At 45.0% G+C, this 16,582-nt stretch overlaps 2 protein-coding genes across 2 annotated transcripts; one reads left to right on the top strand and one right to left on the bottom strand.

The window, feature by feature from the left end:
- Positions 1-919: 919 nt before the first annotated feature.
- On the top strand, positions 920-2,161 carry LOC308383793 (uncharacterized protein F54H12.2-like; the record flags this gene model as incomplete). Its single annotated transcript, XM_080861912.1, has 1 exon — positions 920-2,161. One exon carries the CDS (start codon positions 920-922, stop codon positions 2,159-2,161), a length of 1,242 nt encoding a protein of 413 aa, XP_080718038.1.
- Positions 2,162-7,704: 5,543 nt separating this feature from the next.
- On the bottom strand, positions 7,705-10,130 carry LOC308391725 (uncharacterized protein). The gene is made up of 8 exons (XM_080874426.1): positions 9,971-10,130; positions 9,863-9,898; positions 9,606-9,785; positions 9,351-9,476; positions 9,126-9,188; positions 8,980-9,042; positions 8,785-8,892; positions 7,705-8,682 (listed from the first exon to the last, which is right to left on the bottom strand). Exons 1-8 carry the CDS (start codon positions 10,047-10,049, stop codon positions 8,579-8,581), a joined length of 759 nt encoding a protein of 252 aa, XP_080730552.1. The 5' UTR covers positions 10,050-10,130; the 3' UTR covers positions 7,705-8,578.
- Positions 10,131-16,582: the final 6,452 nt, after the last annotated feature.

Raw genomic sequence — 16,582 nt, 5'->3', positions numbered from 1 at the left:
TTCAACAACATCACCAAACGTCTGGATGTCAAAGGAGTCGGGAGCCATAAAATAAAGGTCTTCCCTCCTCTGGCTTACATGCTGGGATTGAAAACGAACGAGTGGTGGACTCTGTCGAAGCGCTCTACTCCGTATCCGTGCGATATGAACGCGGGCGTATATAACCTGTTTCTCTACACCGACATCGTTCAGTACCAGCCGGTCGGTGACAGTTACTCACCGTTGCTCAGCGTCCTTAACGTGAAAGGCGATTACGGAGACGTGATCAGCATCAGACATAATACGGTCCATTACTTGCGCGTATCTAAAAAATACATTAAAACCATACGCGTAGAAATTAAAACGGACCGCGACAGATTCGTGGATTTTGTTTACGGGAAAACGATAGTCAAGCTGCACTTTAAACCGGCTTGACAATGGCGGCGCGTCTTCCGCAGGACCCCCACCGTTTTGTGAGGTATTATGAGGGGCAGGTGGGAGGTTCCCTTCCGGGTTTTTACGGAGCGCCCGTGATGTACGGCAGAGGGATAGGATCCATCTTCTCCAGACTGTTTCGTTTCGTGTCTCCTCTCTTCAAATCCGGGTTCGCCGTAGCTAAACCTCACCTGAAAACGGCCGCAACCAATATCGCTACAGACGCTGTGAAAAGAGTGATGGGTAAGCTGACAGAGCCTCGCCAGGAGGGGGTGGGGGGTATGATGGTCCTCTCCCGCAGGAAGAGGAAACGCCCTCCGGGCGAGCGGATTAAAAATAAAAGCGTCGGAGTAAAAAGTAAATCAGTTAAGGCTGGCAGCGGGAAGAGAAGGAAGCCCCAGAGGAGCTCGGACATATTTTAGAAGAAAATAAATAAAAAATGTCTCTCTTACACAAGAAATCTGCCGAATGCACCCTTGCCGAACTGGATCTATTTTCGGCTCCCATGACCCAGCTATCCATAGAGGATAAAAAATATCAAGAATGTCAGCCCCTCTCTGCTTTGAACGACAACTCACCCATTGAATTTTTCATCCCCGGAGACGGGGAAAAGTATCTCGATCTGAACGACACCATGCTCCATCTGAGAGTGAAAATTACGGAAAGGGACGGGAGCAACATCCCACCCGATGCAGGGGTAGCCCTCATCAATTATCCTCTCAACACAATTTTCAGTCAGTGCGACGTTATTCTGGGGGATCGATTGATTTCGCAGTCCAGCGCCACCCATCCTTACAGGGCCATGATCGAGACGCTGCTCAACTTTTCAGAAGACACTCTAAAGAGTCAATTCAGCGCCGGTCTGTTTTACAAAGACACTGCCGGAGACATGGATTCTATAGTTATAAGCAACGGGCCGAACAGAGGGATAAAACAGAGAGCCGTTTTCACGGCCGAGTCGCGAGAAGTGGACCTGCTGGGTCCCCTCCACGCTGATATTTTCTTCTGCGAGAGGCTCCTGCTGAACTCTGTGGATTTGAGAATTAAATTGATACGCAACAGCGATGCCTTCAGTCTGATGGGAACTCGGGATTCGCAGTTTGCTCTGAAAATAACTTCGGCCTCTCTGTTTGTTAAAAAGGTCACGGTCTCGCCGGCCGTCAGGCTGGGGCACGCCGCGGCCCTGATGAAAGGAAACGCCCTCTATCCTCTTTCGCGCGTTTCTGTGAAAACCTACTCCATCCCTGAAAATTCCAGGATCTGCAACCAAGAGAATCTCTTTCTGGGAGCCATGCCCAAATACATGGTCCTGGGCATGGTTCATCACGACGCCTTCACCGGGAGGAGGGATCTGTCGCCTTTCAACTTTAGACACAACGATGTGGAGTATCTGGCGTTGTGTCAGGACGGCAGGCAGGTGCCCGCCAAAGCTTTCCAGCCACAGTTTGACCGCGGAAATTCGGTCAGGGAGTTTTATCACATGTTTTCCGCCACGGGGAGACACCTCAAAGATTTACCTCTGAGCATCGATCGCCGGGAATTTAATGAAGGGTACGCCCTTTTTGCCTTTAATCTGGAACCCAGCGAGGATGCTGACGCCCTGTCTCCCGTCTCCAACGGGAATTTGAGGCTGGAGATGAGATTCAGAGTTCCTCTACCTCAGACCACAACTCTCATAGTGTACGCCTGCTACGACTCAATTTTGGAGATTGACTCTAAAAGACAGGTGCTGGTGGATTATTACTAAAAAAAAAATATATATATACACATGGATAACCTTCAGCTGGAGCACATTCTACATCGCGCCTTGGGAGACGTTTTCTGCGGGGTTTGGGCCTCGGACCAGCTGGCCTTTTTGAGGCGCGACTTTAAACCCCCCGCCTACTTTATAGTAAACACTCACCCCTCGCACTTGAGGGGAGAACACTGGCTGGCTCTGACTCTGGAAAAGGACGGCTCCTCCACTTTTTTTGACTCTTACGGATTCCCTCCCGACTTTGCTCACTATCCCTCGGTCATCTCAGAGTTTCTGGAAGGCCGCTCTGACAAAATACTCTATCACGATCGTCAACTTCAGCACCCTATGTCTGTCGTTTGCGGGCAACATTGCATTTTTTATCTATGTCACAAGGCTCAGGGGTTATCCGTCGGTAAAATACTTTCTCTGTACTATAACGATGTGTTTAAAAATGATGATATGGTGTCTGACTTTCTGAAAGGACGCTGCCCCACTCGCTCTCGCAGAGGTCATCACGGGGCGTGCTCCTTACAAAAGTTTAAAGATGTGTGTATCGAATAAAGAAACGTAAACAAAAAAAAAGTTTGTTGCAGGGTTTTTTATTTCATTTGTAAACAAAAAACATTTGATTTTACATAGAGGTCCAGGTCGGGGAAAGCGTTATTTTGACTCGAGAAGGTTTTCTCCCCCTTCGCGCAGGTGTCTGTCCTCCCTCCTCCTCCTCCTCCACAGATTTAAGACGCGCATACTGGTCGCGAGCTCTACGGTTATGTATTGAGGATGAGGGTATGTTTGTTTCGACCAAAGTAGTTAAAAACGCGTTCCATCCTTTCGGTCGCGTTTGGTTTTTACTTTTAAAAGAGAGGGAGAGGTTTTTAAATAGATCAATCATGTGCGAACCCCGCACCGCATCCCCCTTGTAAACAAATTCACCCCTCTTTGTCCATCCTCCTCCACCCTCAGCTAATTTCTGCATAATGTAGCGGGCGTTTTTGCGATCTCGAGGGGGTAAGGATTTTAATACTTCTTCCATCATTTCATCATCCTCCTCTCTGGGCCGCTGCACCTGCTGCTGCACTTGTTGCTGCTGCACCTGCTGCTGCACCTGCTGCTGCGCCTCCTCTGGCGGGAGGTGGAAAGTCACCCTACTCTCCTCGTCCCGGTCCTGTTTAGAGAGTGTGAGATATCTCCGCAGCAGAGACTCGTATCTTTTGATTTTTTCGTACGAATTTAGCCGCGGATCCTCCAGTATGGCTTTCATCTTTTCGTCCAAATCGTCTTTGGCAGTTTCTCTGACGGTAGGCTCGGTGGGTCGGGTCAGTTTTTTCAACTCGTGAGAGGGAACGAGAATCATTTTTTTTAAACATCTCAGCGTTTTTGAAATATTCCTCCCAGCAGGTTCCCCAGAATGGGTACGGCTGCGGACAACAGAGGGAAAAGAAACCCGCCCGTTTGTTTCTTTAAAACTTGACGCTTACGGTTTAAACTCGTTTTCTTGTCGGCCAGCAGCCTGATGATCTTTTTCTGGCGTTTCAGTTTTTGGTATTGAGGAGCGGAAAGAGGTATGTTTCCCCTTAAAAGATTTAAAGCTATCTCGCACAGCGCCTGGAGGAAATCCGGGGAGCTGTGAGCGAGAATGTCTTTGCGTTTCTGCGGCGACGCGTGGTACAGAGCTTGCAGTAAGACTGCGTTTCTTTTTATACGCTGAGACATGGCTACTTGGGTTTAGGCAGGTAAATGACGGGGTACTGCCCCGGAAGCAGACCGGCGCGCACTCTGTAGCGTTCTGGGCACGAGGGAGTGAGATCGAGGATTAAATACCCGTGGGGCTCCTCGGTGGCGTCTTTGAAACTGTCTGAGAAAAATGTTTTTTGCGAAGGGAAAATCTGACGGGCCAAAATCTCAATCTGCAGCTTGTCTCTGGGGTTTTTAAACAACACCATATAATTGGAGTTTAAGCTGATGGTGCGGCTGTATTTACCCTGATGGAAAACATTCTGGGTTAGCATCATGACCGAGACGTTTTTATGGTGGCGGTATTGAGTGAAAATTTTAACCACTTCCTGGTGATCCGAGGCCTGAAAGATGACGTCATCCAGCACCACCAGAACGTCTCGGAAATCTTCAAAAGAATCAGGCAGCCCCTCGACAAATTTAATGTTTTTATTGGTCTTTGAAAGCTCCTCGTACATGGGTTGAAAAGAAGTATAAATCCACACAATATTCGCGGGCACAGTATCCATGACGCGTTCACAGTTTTCCAAAACACACTTTACAAAATGAGTTTTCCCACACCCGCTAGGACCCACAACTAGACAGGAAAAAGGTACTTTCAGTCTGTGATCAAAATCAGTTTCCTCCATTTTTTTTTTTAGAAGAAAACTAAAACAAAAACACTAGTACCCGAAAGGCAGAGTCGTGCCGTCTGGAAAGAGACGTCTCTTGTCGTAAACCACGCGAAACTTTTTCTGAAATGTTCTGTTTTTGAGCACAAAGCCTCTCTTATCCCTCTGAATCCCGTTCTGAGGGGTCCCGAGTTCCGCCTCTTTCATACCAGAAAGGTAACTTTCCACCAACCCGCTCATACTGTCGAAATTGACACATTCGCAACATTCTCTCGTCTGCGTTATTCCTTTCATTTTTACCACCAGTTTCTTTTTGTTTCTGGTCCGGTAGGCGTAACTCTTTGGACCCGCGGAGACAAATTCCTGGATGGTGTCCCCGTCTAATTCGTCCGTGAGATCCCCTAGATAGTTGCCCAGCTCTAAAGGTTCCTCCCCCTCTTTCACTACGTAGATCAGAGAGTCGGTGTCGGTGTACAGAACGCTGCGCTGCAATTTTTCTAAATACTCGTAGAGTTTTAGACGGGCGTAGGCTGTGGTGAAAGCGGCGATGAAAACGTTATTGGTCGCGCCGGGAGGTATCACGCACCGCTCGTTATAGCTCCACTGAATTAAAGCCACTTCCTGTTTTTTGGTCTTTAAAAAAGAGACGTGTTTAAAGACGTACTGTCCTGAAAAGACGTAGTTAAAAAACTGACTCGGCTTTCTGACCAGAGCGGTCTGAGTCATGTTGGCTCTCTGAGCAAACTTTCCCCAGAAACTGTTGAGACACAATTTCGAAACTTGTCTTTTGGCCGGATTCACCTCTATTTTTGACGGGTCTAAACGTATGCCCTGATGCCTGTGGTACTCTTCCACGTATTTGTTCCTCTCATCCTCGTCGCGAGCTTCCGGAGGATAACCGGAGGCTTCCTGTTTGCCTTTGAGAAAAGTGTTAATATAGCCGGCGAAAATATCGCTGCTGCTACTATCAAAGTGCCAGACCTCTGTGATTTTAGCCACTCTGTAACCTAATTCTAAGGCTTTGTTAAACTCTACGGTGACCCAGACCCCGGTGAGAGCTCTGGCCTCGTCGTCGTGAAGGCACGGACCGCTTTGTTGATTGGTCTCGGCGCAGGTGCGACAGAGGGAGAATATTAATTTACCTCCGGGGGTTTTGTACGGTAGAACGGGGAAATAGACCCCGCGCGGCGGGTAAACGGTGGCTCTGATCAGCCCGAAATAACTGCGAGGGTCTGCAAAATTCTCTCTGATGATTTGAGGGTGATGCAGAGGGTAAGCGCGCTTGGCGTTGACGTAAGGGTACAGGGATGTGACCTCTACGTAATACACATTTTCTCCTGGCGAGGCGCTGTAACGCAGCCTCAAGGCTGAAGTGCGGCCTCCGTAAAGCCCCGAGCGAGGAGACAGAGGTTCCGGGACTTCGTAGCTCCGCATAAAATTTATAACCTCCTCGTTCGATTTTTTCATCTTGTTCCATTCGTGCTCCCACAGAGTGACCGTGCGGACTCTGTAAACGTTTCTCAGCTCCCGGAGCCTCGCCTCGGCAGAGGCGTGCAGGTCCCCGTAAGGAGCGCGGGTCAAAGGGCAGATTTCCTCAGGCCTGTAGCATTTTGGACAGCCGTGATAAAAGCATCCCAGAAATTCCCACACCCACTTTTCCCCGTTAATCAGCGCGTATCCGTCGACAAAGTACGGGCCTATTTTTTTCTCCCCGCCGGTTGTGAGAGCGTGTTGAACGGGAATTTTCTGAGAGTGAGCTACCCACTCCAGCCACTGAATGGACGCGTGCGAATAGGCTTTGAACCTGCGCCCGTAGTTGTCAGGCGAGGGAATGGCCAGACTGTTTTCGGGTAGGAAATTGGTGAGAAACACTTTCATGCAGGCTGAAGCTATAGTGACGCAGCTGAAAGGGTCTACTTTAGTTTCGCCTATAAAACCGTCTCTGAACTTTACGCACGCCTCTCTCAGGATATTAACGTCGTTTCGGCAGTAATACAGGGACTCTTTTTCAAAGTTAAACACTCCCCGGGAGGCCTCGCAGTGCCAACGCAAAAACTCTGCCCGTTCGGGGGGTGACATGCGCTCCACCCCGTAATCTGAAGGAGGAGGGTACGGACCCGAGTATTTTAAACGGTCCCGCGAGCTGAATTTGTGAGGAAAAAATCCCTTGGATTTGTCCTCGAAGCCTAAAGCTTTGGGCATAGCGCTGAGACGCATGGTGAGAAAAGAAAGCGAGTCTATGAATTTGAGAAGGAAATCGGATTCTGTGAAACATATAATTTTACTGCCTTGCATGATGAGAGAGGGCGTCATCCCACCCCCCACCAGGTGACTTAGAATTAAATAGCTGTCAAACCCTTTCGCGTTGTGCGCAACGAACGTGGTCTCTCTATATCTTTTCCTTCTGTATCTTTGGAGAAACTTTTCAACACAGTCTACACCGTAAGCGTGCCACTCTTCTCCTTCTAGAGATTTTGTGCACACTAGGTAAGGGACGTGCGCCCCCTCCCTGTCTGGGAAGGTTTCAAAGTCATAAAAGATTATGGAAGCGTTATCAGAGTTTTCATGTTTCAAAGGTTGGATGTAACACAGGTGTTGATCGTTGTCGGGAGGAAACTCCGCGCGACAGATTTTACATCTGGCGGCTGTGCACCTGTGCTTTCCGTGACGGGAGAGGTGCTTGCAGTCCGGACATTTATACAATTGTTGACAAACGCTGAGGTCTGAACCGGAGTGAATTCTAGGTTGTTTGTGCTTTAAATAACACGCGTGTGTGCGACATGATCTGTTACAATCCGTACAGATTACAGAGTCCAGAAAGTGAGAGGGGCATGCGGGGTCAAAACAGAGGTTGCAGCGGTTTTGACAAAAGTGTTCCTCTCTTTTATAATACCCGCGGTGACATTCCTCGCAAATGTACTGAATTCCTAAAAATGTTTTTAGATTTTTTATTCCGTAATAGTGATGGTGGAATAAGAATAGGTACAGCGGGGTGAGGCGTGTTCGGGTAGTCTGTTTCGATTAATGAAAGAGTTCTGTCCTCGGGCGGGCGGTAAAACACGACGATTTTACGTTTTAGTATTTGTTCGAATTTACCTATGTCTGTGAGAGTTACCTGAGTGCGATCGGTCAACCCCGCTAAACGCTGCAGCTCTCTGCCGCGTTCCAGGGCCTGTTTATCTGTGAAATGAGGTTGAGTGAGGTGAATCAGGTTGATGGCAAAACACAGATTATCGTTTTTGTTTTTTACCACGTACAGACAGCGACGCTTTTTGACTAGAATTTCATCATCTAACATTTTGTGAATTTTTTTACGCGGGTCATTACTGCCACCGCCTCTAGGATTTCTAATTACTTGCACAACAATTTCTAGGGGAGAGCCTGCGACGATCGCTCCGTTTGATTGTATCAGCCTGGCTAGCAGGTCCTCAAAAACCGGTACAATGTTTTCAGCGCTTTCGTCATCGACGTTAAAAACAGAGTGATTTCGCGCGTGCTCGCTGATGATCTCCAGTTGAACCCGGTCGTTACGACTAACTTCCGGTCTGACCCTATCCGCTAGATCTACAAAATTATCCCTGACGTCGAGGTAAAATTGAGCGAGGTCGCTCGCTTCATCCGGAGAGGGAATGTTGAATACTCGCCTTATTTCGAAATTATTAAAATGTTCGCGGCGAGTCACCGCATCGTTCTGTACCCGAGATCCTCCTCCTCCTTGTTGATGCTCCGCAGGCCGGTCCTCCTCCTCCCTGGGCTGCTGATGATGCTGCTGCACCTGCTCCTCCCCCTGCTGCTGGTCGTAGAGCTGAAGAGCATTTTCTATCGGCTGCAGAGGGTCAAAGTTCAGTAGACCGGCAAGCCGTTCGTTTTCAATGTTTTGAAGGAGGACCTGCAATGCGTTTTCTAAAGGTTGTAGTGGATCGTTTGGTGGTGGGGCTATATTGTTTTCTATCGGTGGGGCTAAATGTTCATCGTTTCTGTTTAATTCTGCCACGGCTTCCAACAAAGCCTCAGGGATGCTGTGTTCTTCCGACATGATTTTCTTTATTTCTTAATTCACAGACTTTTACATGCTTTTACTTTACAGGTCCTTGTGTCTGTATATCGATGCATATGTGCGAACTGTTATGGCGTACATGAAAGCGAGGTTTTCAAGGATTCTCTTCTTATGAAGCATCCGTCGAGCTGTAAGAAAAGACGGACAGAATGTATTTTTTAAACCTTACATTTTTTATTTTTATAGAGCAGAGAAGTTTAATAGGATCGATTCATCCCCCCGTCAATTACCTCTCGGTCTCCTGAGAGGAGCTCTCACTCTCCTGAGAGGAGGAGATCTGGACGGTTCCTCCTCCTCCTCAGCCTGATTTTCTTCCGCCTGATTTTCTGTATCGGTCTCTGTCGGGGGGAAATAAAACAGAAGAGATTTAAGAAAACAATCTCATCCTTCCTATTTTTTTGAGAATGAAAAAACTTTTTATTTACCTCGCTCCTCCGCGCGATTGTCTGTAGCGGCGGGGGATTGGTTAGGTAAATCTGCAATCTCGGCTGCCGAGAAATAAAACAGAAGAGATTTAAGAAAACAACCTCCTCCTCCCTATTTTTCGAGAATGAAAAAACTTTTTATTTACCTCGCTCCTCCGCGCGATTGTCTGTAGCGGAGGGGGCTTGAATAGGTATATCCGCAATCTCGGCTGCCGAGAAATAAAACAAAAAAGAGAAAGATTTAATAAATTAAAAACTTTCTAGCACGCTTTATACCACTCCAAGTCGGGAGGGGCGGTATAGCACACTCGGATTACTCCGCCACATCCTGATATTTATCGAAATGACGGATATTGCATCATATTGTTTACCTTTTGGTTTAAAAGGTATTTTCCTGCAGTTCTCCCGGTATGCGTTGACGAAAATAACGTCGTCGTCTTCTTCTTCTTCTTCTTCTTCTTTTCGCTGCGGCGGGGTCTGTATATTCTCGGTTACCTCTGTCGAGAAATAAAGCTAAACTTTTTAAAAATCTGCTCCGGGTCGGGAGGGGCGGTATAGCACACTCGGATTACTCCGTCACATCCTGTTATTCAACAAAATGGCGGATAATGCATCATATTGTTTACCTTCGATTTTAAAACTTTTTTCTCCGCGGTTCTCCCGGTATGCGGAGACGAAAATAGCGCCGTCTTCTCGTTCTTCTCTCCGACGCGGCGGCAGCGGAGGTTCTGCGGGGGATATGGCTTCTAATTCGCCGCGGAAAACGGCCGGATTTCTGCTGTTACTCACTGCATTATCGATTGTTTCTGTAAGTATCAGAGCATGGTTAAATCAAGTCTATCTAAACTTATTTAAAAAATGGTATATACTTATTTAAACGTACCGTAGTCCACTTGCGTGAAATCGTTGATGTAGAAATCTAAAAGAAAGTAATCAAATTATTGACATCTCTGTTGATATATAATTTAAAGTCGTAAAGAAAAAAACTTACCGGGGTGAGGTATGAACAGTTCTGGCGAGATGGCTCTGGCGCTCTGATCGGCGGCGTTGTTTGAACGGAATGCTGACATAATATTCACGGATTCTTCCTCGCGATTGGTAGAACTGTCACAGTAGGGGATGAGCAGATAGCGACTCCCCTTCCGCTTCTTCTCTCATTTTATCCTAGTCTAGCGAAGCATCTGTTTTTCGCATCTTTCTCTTGACAATACCGATAGTTAGAGTGGGTTGGTTTTTTTTTGATTGCCTTCTTGCGAACGCCGTCTGTTTTCCCACATTCTGCAACGGTAAAATATGGCTTTGAGACGGGTATTTGTTTTACCAAATGGACAATTGCTGTCTGACCTTGTTCTTGCTGTTGACAAAACTCGCCTCATGGTTGACTCTTTCCCACAGAGGGGGGTGTTTTAATAAACTTATTCGAATATGAGCTTTTTTTCCACTAAGACTAGTTTTATGGGGAGATGTAAGAAACCGGGTTACAAGCAATGATAATATCGGATGTTGACTCCTCAGCGTCATCATTTTCTATCTATTGAGAAAACTTATTGTAAAAAGTAATGAAGAAAAAAACTCCTCCTTGGCCCGCGGGGTGTGTGTGTGTGTGTGTGTGTGTGTGCGCCTTCTTGCGAACGCCGTCTGTTTTCTGCAACGGTAAAATACGACTTTGAGACGGATATTTGTTTTACCAAATGGACAATTGCTGTTGACAAAACTCTCCTCATGGTTGACTCTTTCCCACAGAGGGGGGTGCTTTAATAAACTTATTCGAATATGAGCTTTTTTCCCCACTAAGACTTGTTTTATGGGGAGATGTAAGAAACCGGGTTACAAGCAATGATAATATCGGATGTTGACTCCTCAGCGGATCAACATTTTCTATCTATTGAGAAAACCCATTGTAAAAGTACCCGCGGTGTGTGTGTGTGTGTGTGTGTGAGTGTGTGTGTGTGTGTGTGTGTGTGTGTGTGTGTGTGTGGGCCTTCTTGCGAACGCCGTCTGTTTTCTGCAACGGTAAAATACGACTTTGAGACGGATATTTGTTTTACCAAATGGACAATTGCTGTTGACAAAACTCTCCTCATGGTTGACTCTTTCCCACAGAGGGGGGTGCTTTAATAAACTTATTCGAATATGAGCTTTTTTCCTCACTAAGACTAGTTTTATGGGGAGATGTACGAAACCGGGTTACAAACAATGATAATATCGGATGTTGACTCCTCAGCGTCATCATTTTCTATCTATTGAGAAAACTTATTGTTAAAGTATTGAAGAAAAAAACTCCTCCTTGGCCCGCGGGGTGTGTGTGTGTGTGTGTGTGTGTGTGTGTGTGTGTGTGTGTGTGTGTGTGTGTGAAACAAGATCGCCTGTCGCTGGTTTGTTTTTCAGTCTCTCAAAAGGAAAAGTAGTATTCACTAAGCGATATTTATTCATTTTTTACACATAGGCAGCCTGTAGGTTACAAGCTGATAGAAAGTTCTTCTTTTCATCACAAGCTATGGTGTATCTTAAAGGTTTTTTACAGCGTCTGTATTATAGGAAAATAAAATACTATTGAAATCTCTACAGGAAGTCACTCTTTATTTCCATTACAAACGCCGGTGCAGCTTAAGAAAGTAAAATTACATCCGCTCTGTCTCTCTATACATCACAGAATCAGCTGCTGCATCACCGCTGTGCTTAGGGAACATGACGCAACAGGTCTGAAAATGACTAGACACTTCCGGAGTATTTCCGGTAGGGTCATAAGGTCCGGATCGAGATTGAATATGTCATATTCAAAACCTTCTTCTTTGGGAGAGCAGATCTCATCGGACACAGGAACGCTGCAGAAGGAAATCCATCTTGTGTCTGTGCCTTAGAAATTGTGACGGACTCCTCTCTCTGCTTTTTTATTCCCCTCCAACAGATGGCGCGCTTCCGGAGGTTTCCCCCTCCCTCTAAAAACTTTTTTTCCCAACAACAGATGACGCGCTTCCGGAGGTTTCCCCCCTCCCTCTAAAAAACTTTTTTTCCCCAACAACAGATGACGCGCTTCCGGGGTTCACCCCTCCTTTCTCAGGGTGCAATTCGACACGGTTAGCAACAGATGGCGCGCTTCCGGGGTTCGCCCCCCTTTCTCAGGATACGATTCGTCACGCGGGGGGTTTCCCACCCCCCTTCTCCGGATGCGATTCGTCACGCTCATTACACGCTTCCGGGGGGGAGGGGCGGGAGGTCAAAAGGTCGTGATTAGGGCCATCAATCACTTCGGATCAAATTTTGTCATAAGCTGTATGGTATTAACTCTCTTAAATGCTTTGCCAGCTAGCAAGTCCCTAAAGACACACAACTTGTGGGTGATTCAGCAGAAAGTCTGCTTTGGATAAAGTATGTGAAGGTTATACTATGAAACAGTTCCAAGGTGCAGATCTCTTTCTCTCTCTGTCACGTCTGTGGTAAAAAAAAAATAAGACCTAAACGCAGATCTTTTCCAAAAGGAGACAGCGAATTTATTTACAGTGAACAAAAGTGAATAACAATGTGACAATCCCCACGCGCATTGAAATAAAGAATTCTGTTTTTAAATAAAGAATTGTAGAATAAATTCTACATTTGTAAATTAATTTTTGAATTCCAATTTAATAAACTAATTTTTAAAATGCTTTTTAAAATGGCGATTCCACTCCTCGTTTCAAAATCCATTTCCCTTTCCTGTTCACTCACGGATTAGCTCAGGGTTTAACATTTGGATTAGCAGCTGGATTAGCAACTTCATTTTAAAAATCCTGCTGCTATTCAAATGAGCCAAACCATGGGATGTAAGGAGCTCTCTGATTGGTTGGACAGACACAGGCTGGCTACCTGCATTTTACTATGCTGCTGTTTGTGCTCATAGCTTCGCCCTGCTAAGAAGCGTGTCTTCTTGTCCAAAGGCTGTTCAGCCTCGGGATTTACACTCGGCGCGACATAAATATGTGAAGAATGAAGGAACCCTGCAGTGAAACGGAGAGCTGAACCTCTGACTGTGTGCCTGTTTACTCAGTCCGACCACCTGTTGAAGGTAACATGCTAACATGGCTAACACTAGCATCACCACACGTAGCCCCGTTATTTTAAGGTCATTTTAGCTTATGAAAATTTTACGTCTAGCTTGTACAGCTGCGACATAAAGTTTCGAGCCTAGTGTAAATCCCGAGGCTGAACGGCCTTTGGACAACACGCTTCTTAGCAAGGCAAAGCTATGAGCACAAACGGTAGTGTTATGTTACTGCTTAATTAATTTCATGTTTTAAATGTTAGTAAAATGTGCCACCCTGTGGCCCCTTTAAGTCGATATTTTGTGACAGTAGAAGAAGAGTTAGACAGGAAGTTCATGTTTTCTTGCTATGCTGTTTCAAGATGGCTGCTCCACATTCATGTCCTTCTTTGGGTTTTTGTTAAAGCATTGTCTGTAAGTAGTTAATGGTAAAAAGCAATGAGACACTCCAAGTGCTGTCTTTATGTGTGATGGATCACAGTTAACAAGTTTTCAATGTGCTATTCATATGTAAATGAGATTGCCAGTTCATATGCTAATTAGCGGTGCTAATCGTCATGCTAGCTTCTCAAATGCATTGTTAGGTCATTGGTTTAAGGCACATGTTGTTGTTAACAGTACAGATGAGTAATGTACATTTCCACATATGCTTTATTGTTACAGTTTCACAAAATGAAAGAACCAGTAAACTTCATAAGATCTCATCTATTGTCTGGAGTTCCTGGCTTCATGTTTAGCTGTTTGGATAGCTAGTCAGACTTCTAGCAAGGCCAATTACAGGCAGCATAGAAAAATCCAGGCAACCAACCTGTGTCAGCCAATCAGAGAGCTCCTTACATCCCATGGTTTGGATAATTTGAATAGCAGCAGGATTTTTAAAATGAAGTTGCTAATCCATCTGTTAATCCAAATGTTAATCCCTGAGCTAATCCGTGAGTGAACAGAAAAGGGAAATGGATTTTGAAACGAGGAGTGGAATCGCCATTTTAAAAAGCATTTTGAAAATCAGTCTATTAAATTGGAATTCGAAAAAGGTTTATCAAATGAAATTTTAAAAAAGCATTTTGAAAATCAGTCTATTAAATTGGAATTCGAAAAAGGTTTATCAAATGAAATTTTAAAAAAGCATTTTGAAAATCAGTTTATTAAATTGGAATTCAAAAATGTGGTCCTCCATAGCACCGGGGTGCGAGTTTTTTTGATTCGGTTCACATAGGTACTTACAGTGGGGCAAAAAAGTATTTAGTCAGCCACCGATTGTGCAAGTTCCCCCACTTAAAATGATGACAGAGGTCATTAATTTGCACCAGAGGTACACTTCAACTGTGAGAGACAGAATGTGAAAAAAAAATCCACGAATTCACATGGTAGGATTTGTAAAGAATTTATTCGTAAATTAGGGTGGAAAATAAGTATTTGGTCACCTCAAACAAGGAAAATCTCTGGCTCTCACAGACCTGTAACGTCTTCTGTAAGAAGCTTTTCTGTCCCCCACTCGTTACCTGTATGAATGGCACCTGTTTGAACTCATCATCTGTATAAAAGACACCTGTCCACAGCCTCAAACAGTCAGACTCCAAACTCCGCCATGGCCAAGACCAAAGAGCTTTCGAAGTACACCAGGAAAAGTATTGTAGACCTGCACCAGACTGGGAAGAGTGAATCTACAATAGGCAAGCAGCTTGGTGTGAAAAAATCAACTGTGGGAGCAATCATCAGAAAATGGAAGACATACAAGACCACTGATAATCTCCCTCGATCTGGGGCTCCACGCAAGATCTCATCCCGTGGGGTCAAAATGATCATGAGAACGGTGAGCAAAGATCCCAGAACCACACGGGGGGACCTGGTGAATGACCTGCAGAGAGCTGGGACCAAAGTAACAAAGGTCACCATCAGTAACACACTACAACGGCAGGGAATCAAATCCCGCAGTGCCAGACGTGTTCCGCTGCTGAAGCCAGTGCATGTCCATGCCCGTCTGAAGTTTGCCAGAGAGCACATGGATGATACAGCAGAGGATTGGGAGAATGTCATGTGGTCAGATGAAACCAAAGTAGAACTTTTTGGTATAAACTCAACTCGTCGTGTTTGGAGGAAGAAGAATACTGAGTTGCATCCCAAGAACACCATACCTACTGTGAAGCATGGGGGTGGAAACATCATGCTATGGGGCTGTTTTTCTGCCAAGGGGACAAGTTTCTGTCTGATTTCTCAGACTTTATATCTGATTTAGTTCTCAGCTCAGATAAAATAATTATTGTGGGTGATTTTAACATCCATGTAGATGCTAAAAATGACAGCCTCAACATGGCATTTAATCTGTTATTAGACTCAATTGGCTTCTCTCAAAATGTAAAAGAACCCACCCACCACTTTAATCACACTCTAGATCTTGTTTTAACATATGGCATAGAAACTGAACATTTAACAGTGTTTCCTGAAAACCCTCTCCTGTCTGATCATTTCCTGATAACATTTACTTTTACAATAATTGATTACACAGCGGTGAAGAGTAGACTTTATCAAAGTAGGTGTCTTTCTGAAAGTGCTGTAACTAAGTTTAAGAATATAATCCACCCACTGTTATCATCTCCAATGCCCTGTACCAACACAGAGCAGAGCAGCTATCTGAACGCTACCCCAACAGAGGTCGATTATCTTGTTAATAATTTCACCTCCTCACTACGTACGACTCTGGATACTGTAGCTCCTGTGAAAACTAAGGCCTCAAATCAGAAGTACCTGACTCCGTGGTATAATTCTCAAACACGTACCCTAAAGCAGATGACTCGTAATCTGGAGAGGAAATGGCGTGTCACAAATCTAGAGGATCATCATTTAGCCTGGAGAAATAGTTTGCTGCTTTATAAGAAAGCCCTCCGCAAAGCCAGAAGATCTTACTATTCGTCACTGATTGAAGTAAATAAGAACAACCCCAGGTTTCTCTTCAGCACTGTAGCCAGGCTGACAAAAAGTCAGAGCTCTTTTGAGCCAACCATCCCTTTAACGTTAACTAGTAATGACTTCATGAACTTCTTCACAAATAAAATTTTTATCATTAGAGAAAAAATTACCAGTAATCATCCCACAGATGTAATATTATCTACAGCTACTCTTAGTACCATTGATGTTAAGTTAGACTCTTTTTCTCCAATTGATCTTTCTGAGTTAACTTCAATAATTACTTCCTCCAAACCATCAACCTGTCTTTTAGACCCCATTCCTACAAAACTGCTCAAAGAAGTCCTGCCATTAATTAATTCTTCGATCTTAAATATGATCAACCTATCTCTAATGATCGGCTATGTACCACAGGCCTTCAAGCTGGCTGTAGTTAAACCTTTACTCAAAAAGCCATCTCTAGACCCAGCAGTCTTAGCTAATTATAGGCCAATCTCCAACCTTCCTTTCATATCAAAAATCCTTGAAAGAGTAGTTGTCAAACAGCTAACAGATCATCTGCAGAGGAATGGCTTATTTGAAGAGTTTCAGTCAGGTTTCAGAGCTCATCACAGCACAGAAACAGCTTTAGTGAAGGTTACAAATGATCTTCTTATGGCCTCTGACAGTGGACTCATCTCT

This window comes from Rhamphochromis sp. 'chilingali', assembly GCF_963969265.1.
Source record: "Rhamphochromis sp. 'chilingali' genome assembly, chromosome: 2".
In the NCBI taxonomy this organism is placed as follows: domain Eukaryota; kingdom Metazoa; phylum Chordata; class Actinopteri; order Cichliformes; family Cichlidae; genus Rhamphochromis; species Rhamphochromis sp. 'chilingali'.
Note: the sequence above shows the minus strand (reverse complement) of the source record. Positions and strands in the feature narration are given on the sequence as shown.

What these genes read in the sequence shown, in the direction of transcription:
- LOC308391725 (XM_080874426.1), bottom strand. Translation starts at nt 10,049, where the DNA reads ATGTCAGCATTCCGTTCAAACAACGCCGCCGATCAGAGCGCCAGAGCC. An exon ending in CAATCGCGCGGAGGAGCGAG is followed by an intron (nt 8,893 to 8,979) that starts GTAAATAAAAAG and finishes TCCCCCCGACAG; the next exon opens with AGACCGATACAGAAAATCAG. An exon ending in TCCTCTCAGGAGACCGAGAG is followed by an intron (nt 8,683 to 8,784) that starts GTAATTGACGGG and finishes CTTTTCTTACAG; the next exon opens with CTCGACGGATGCTTCATAAG.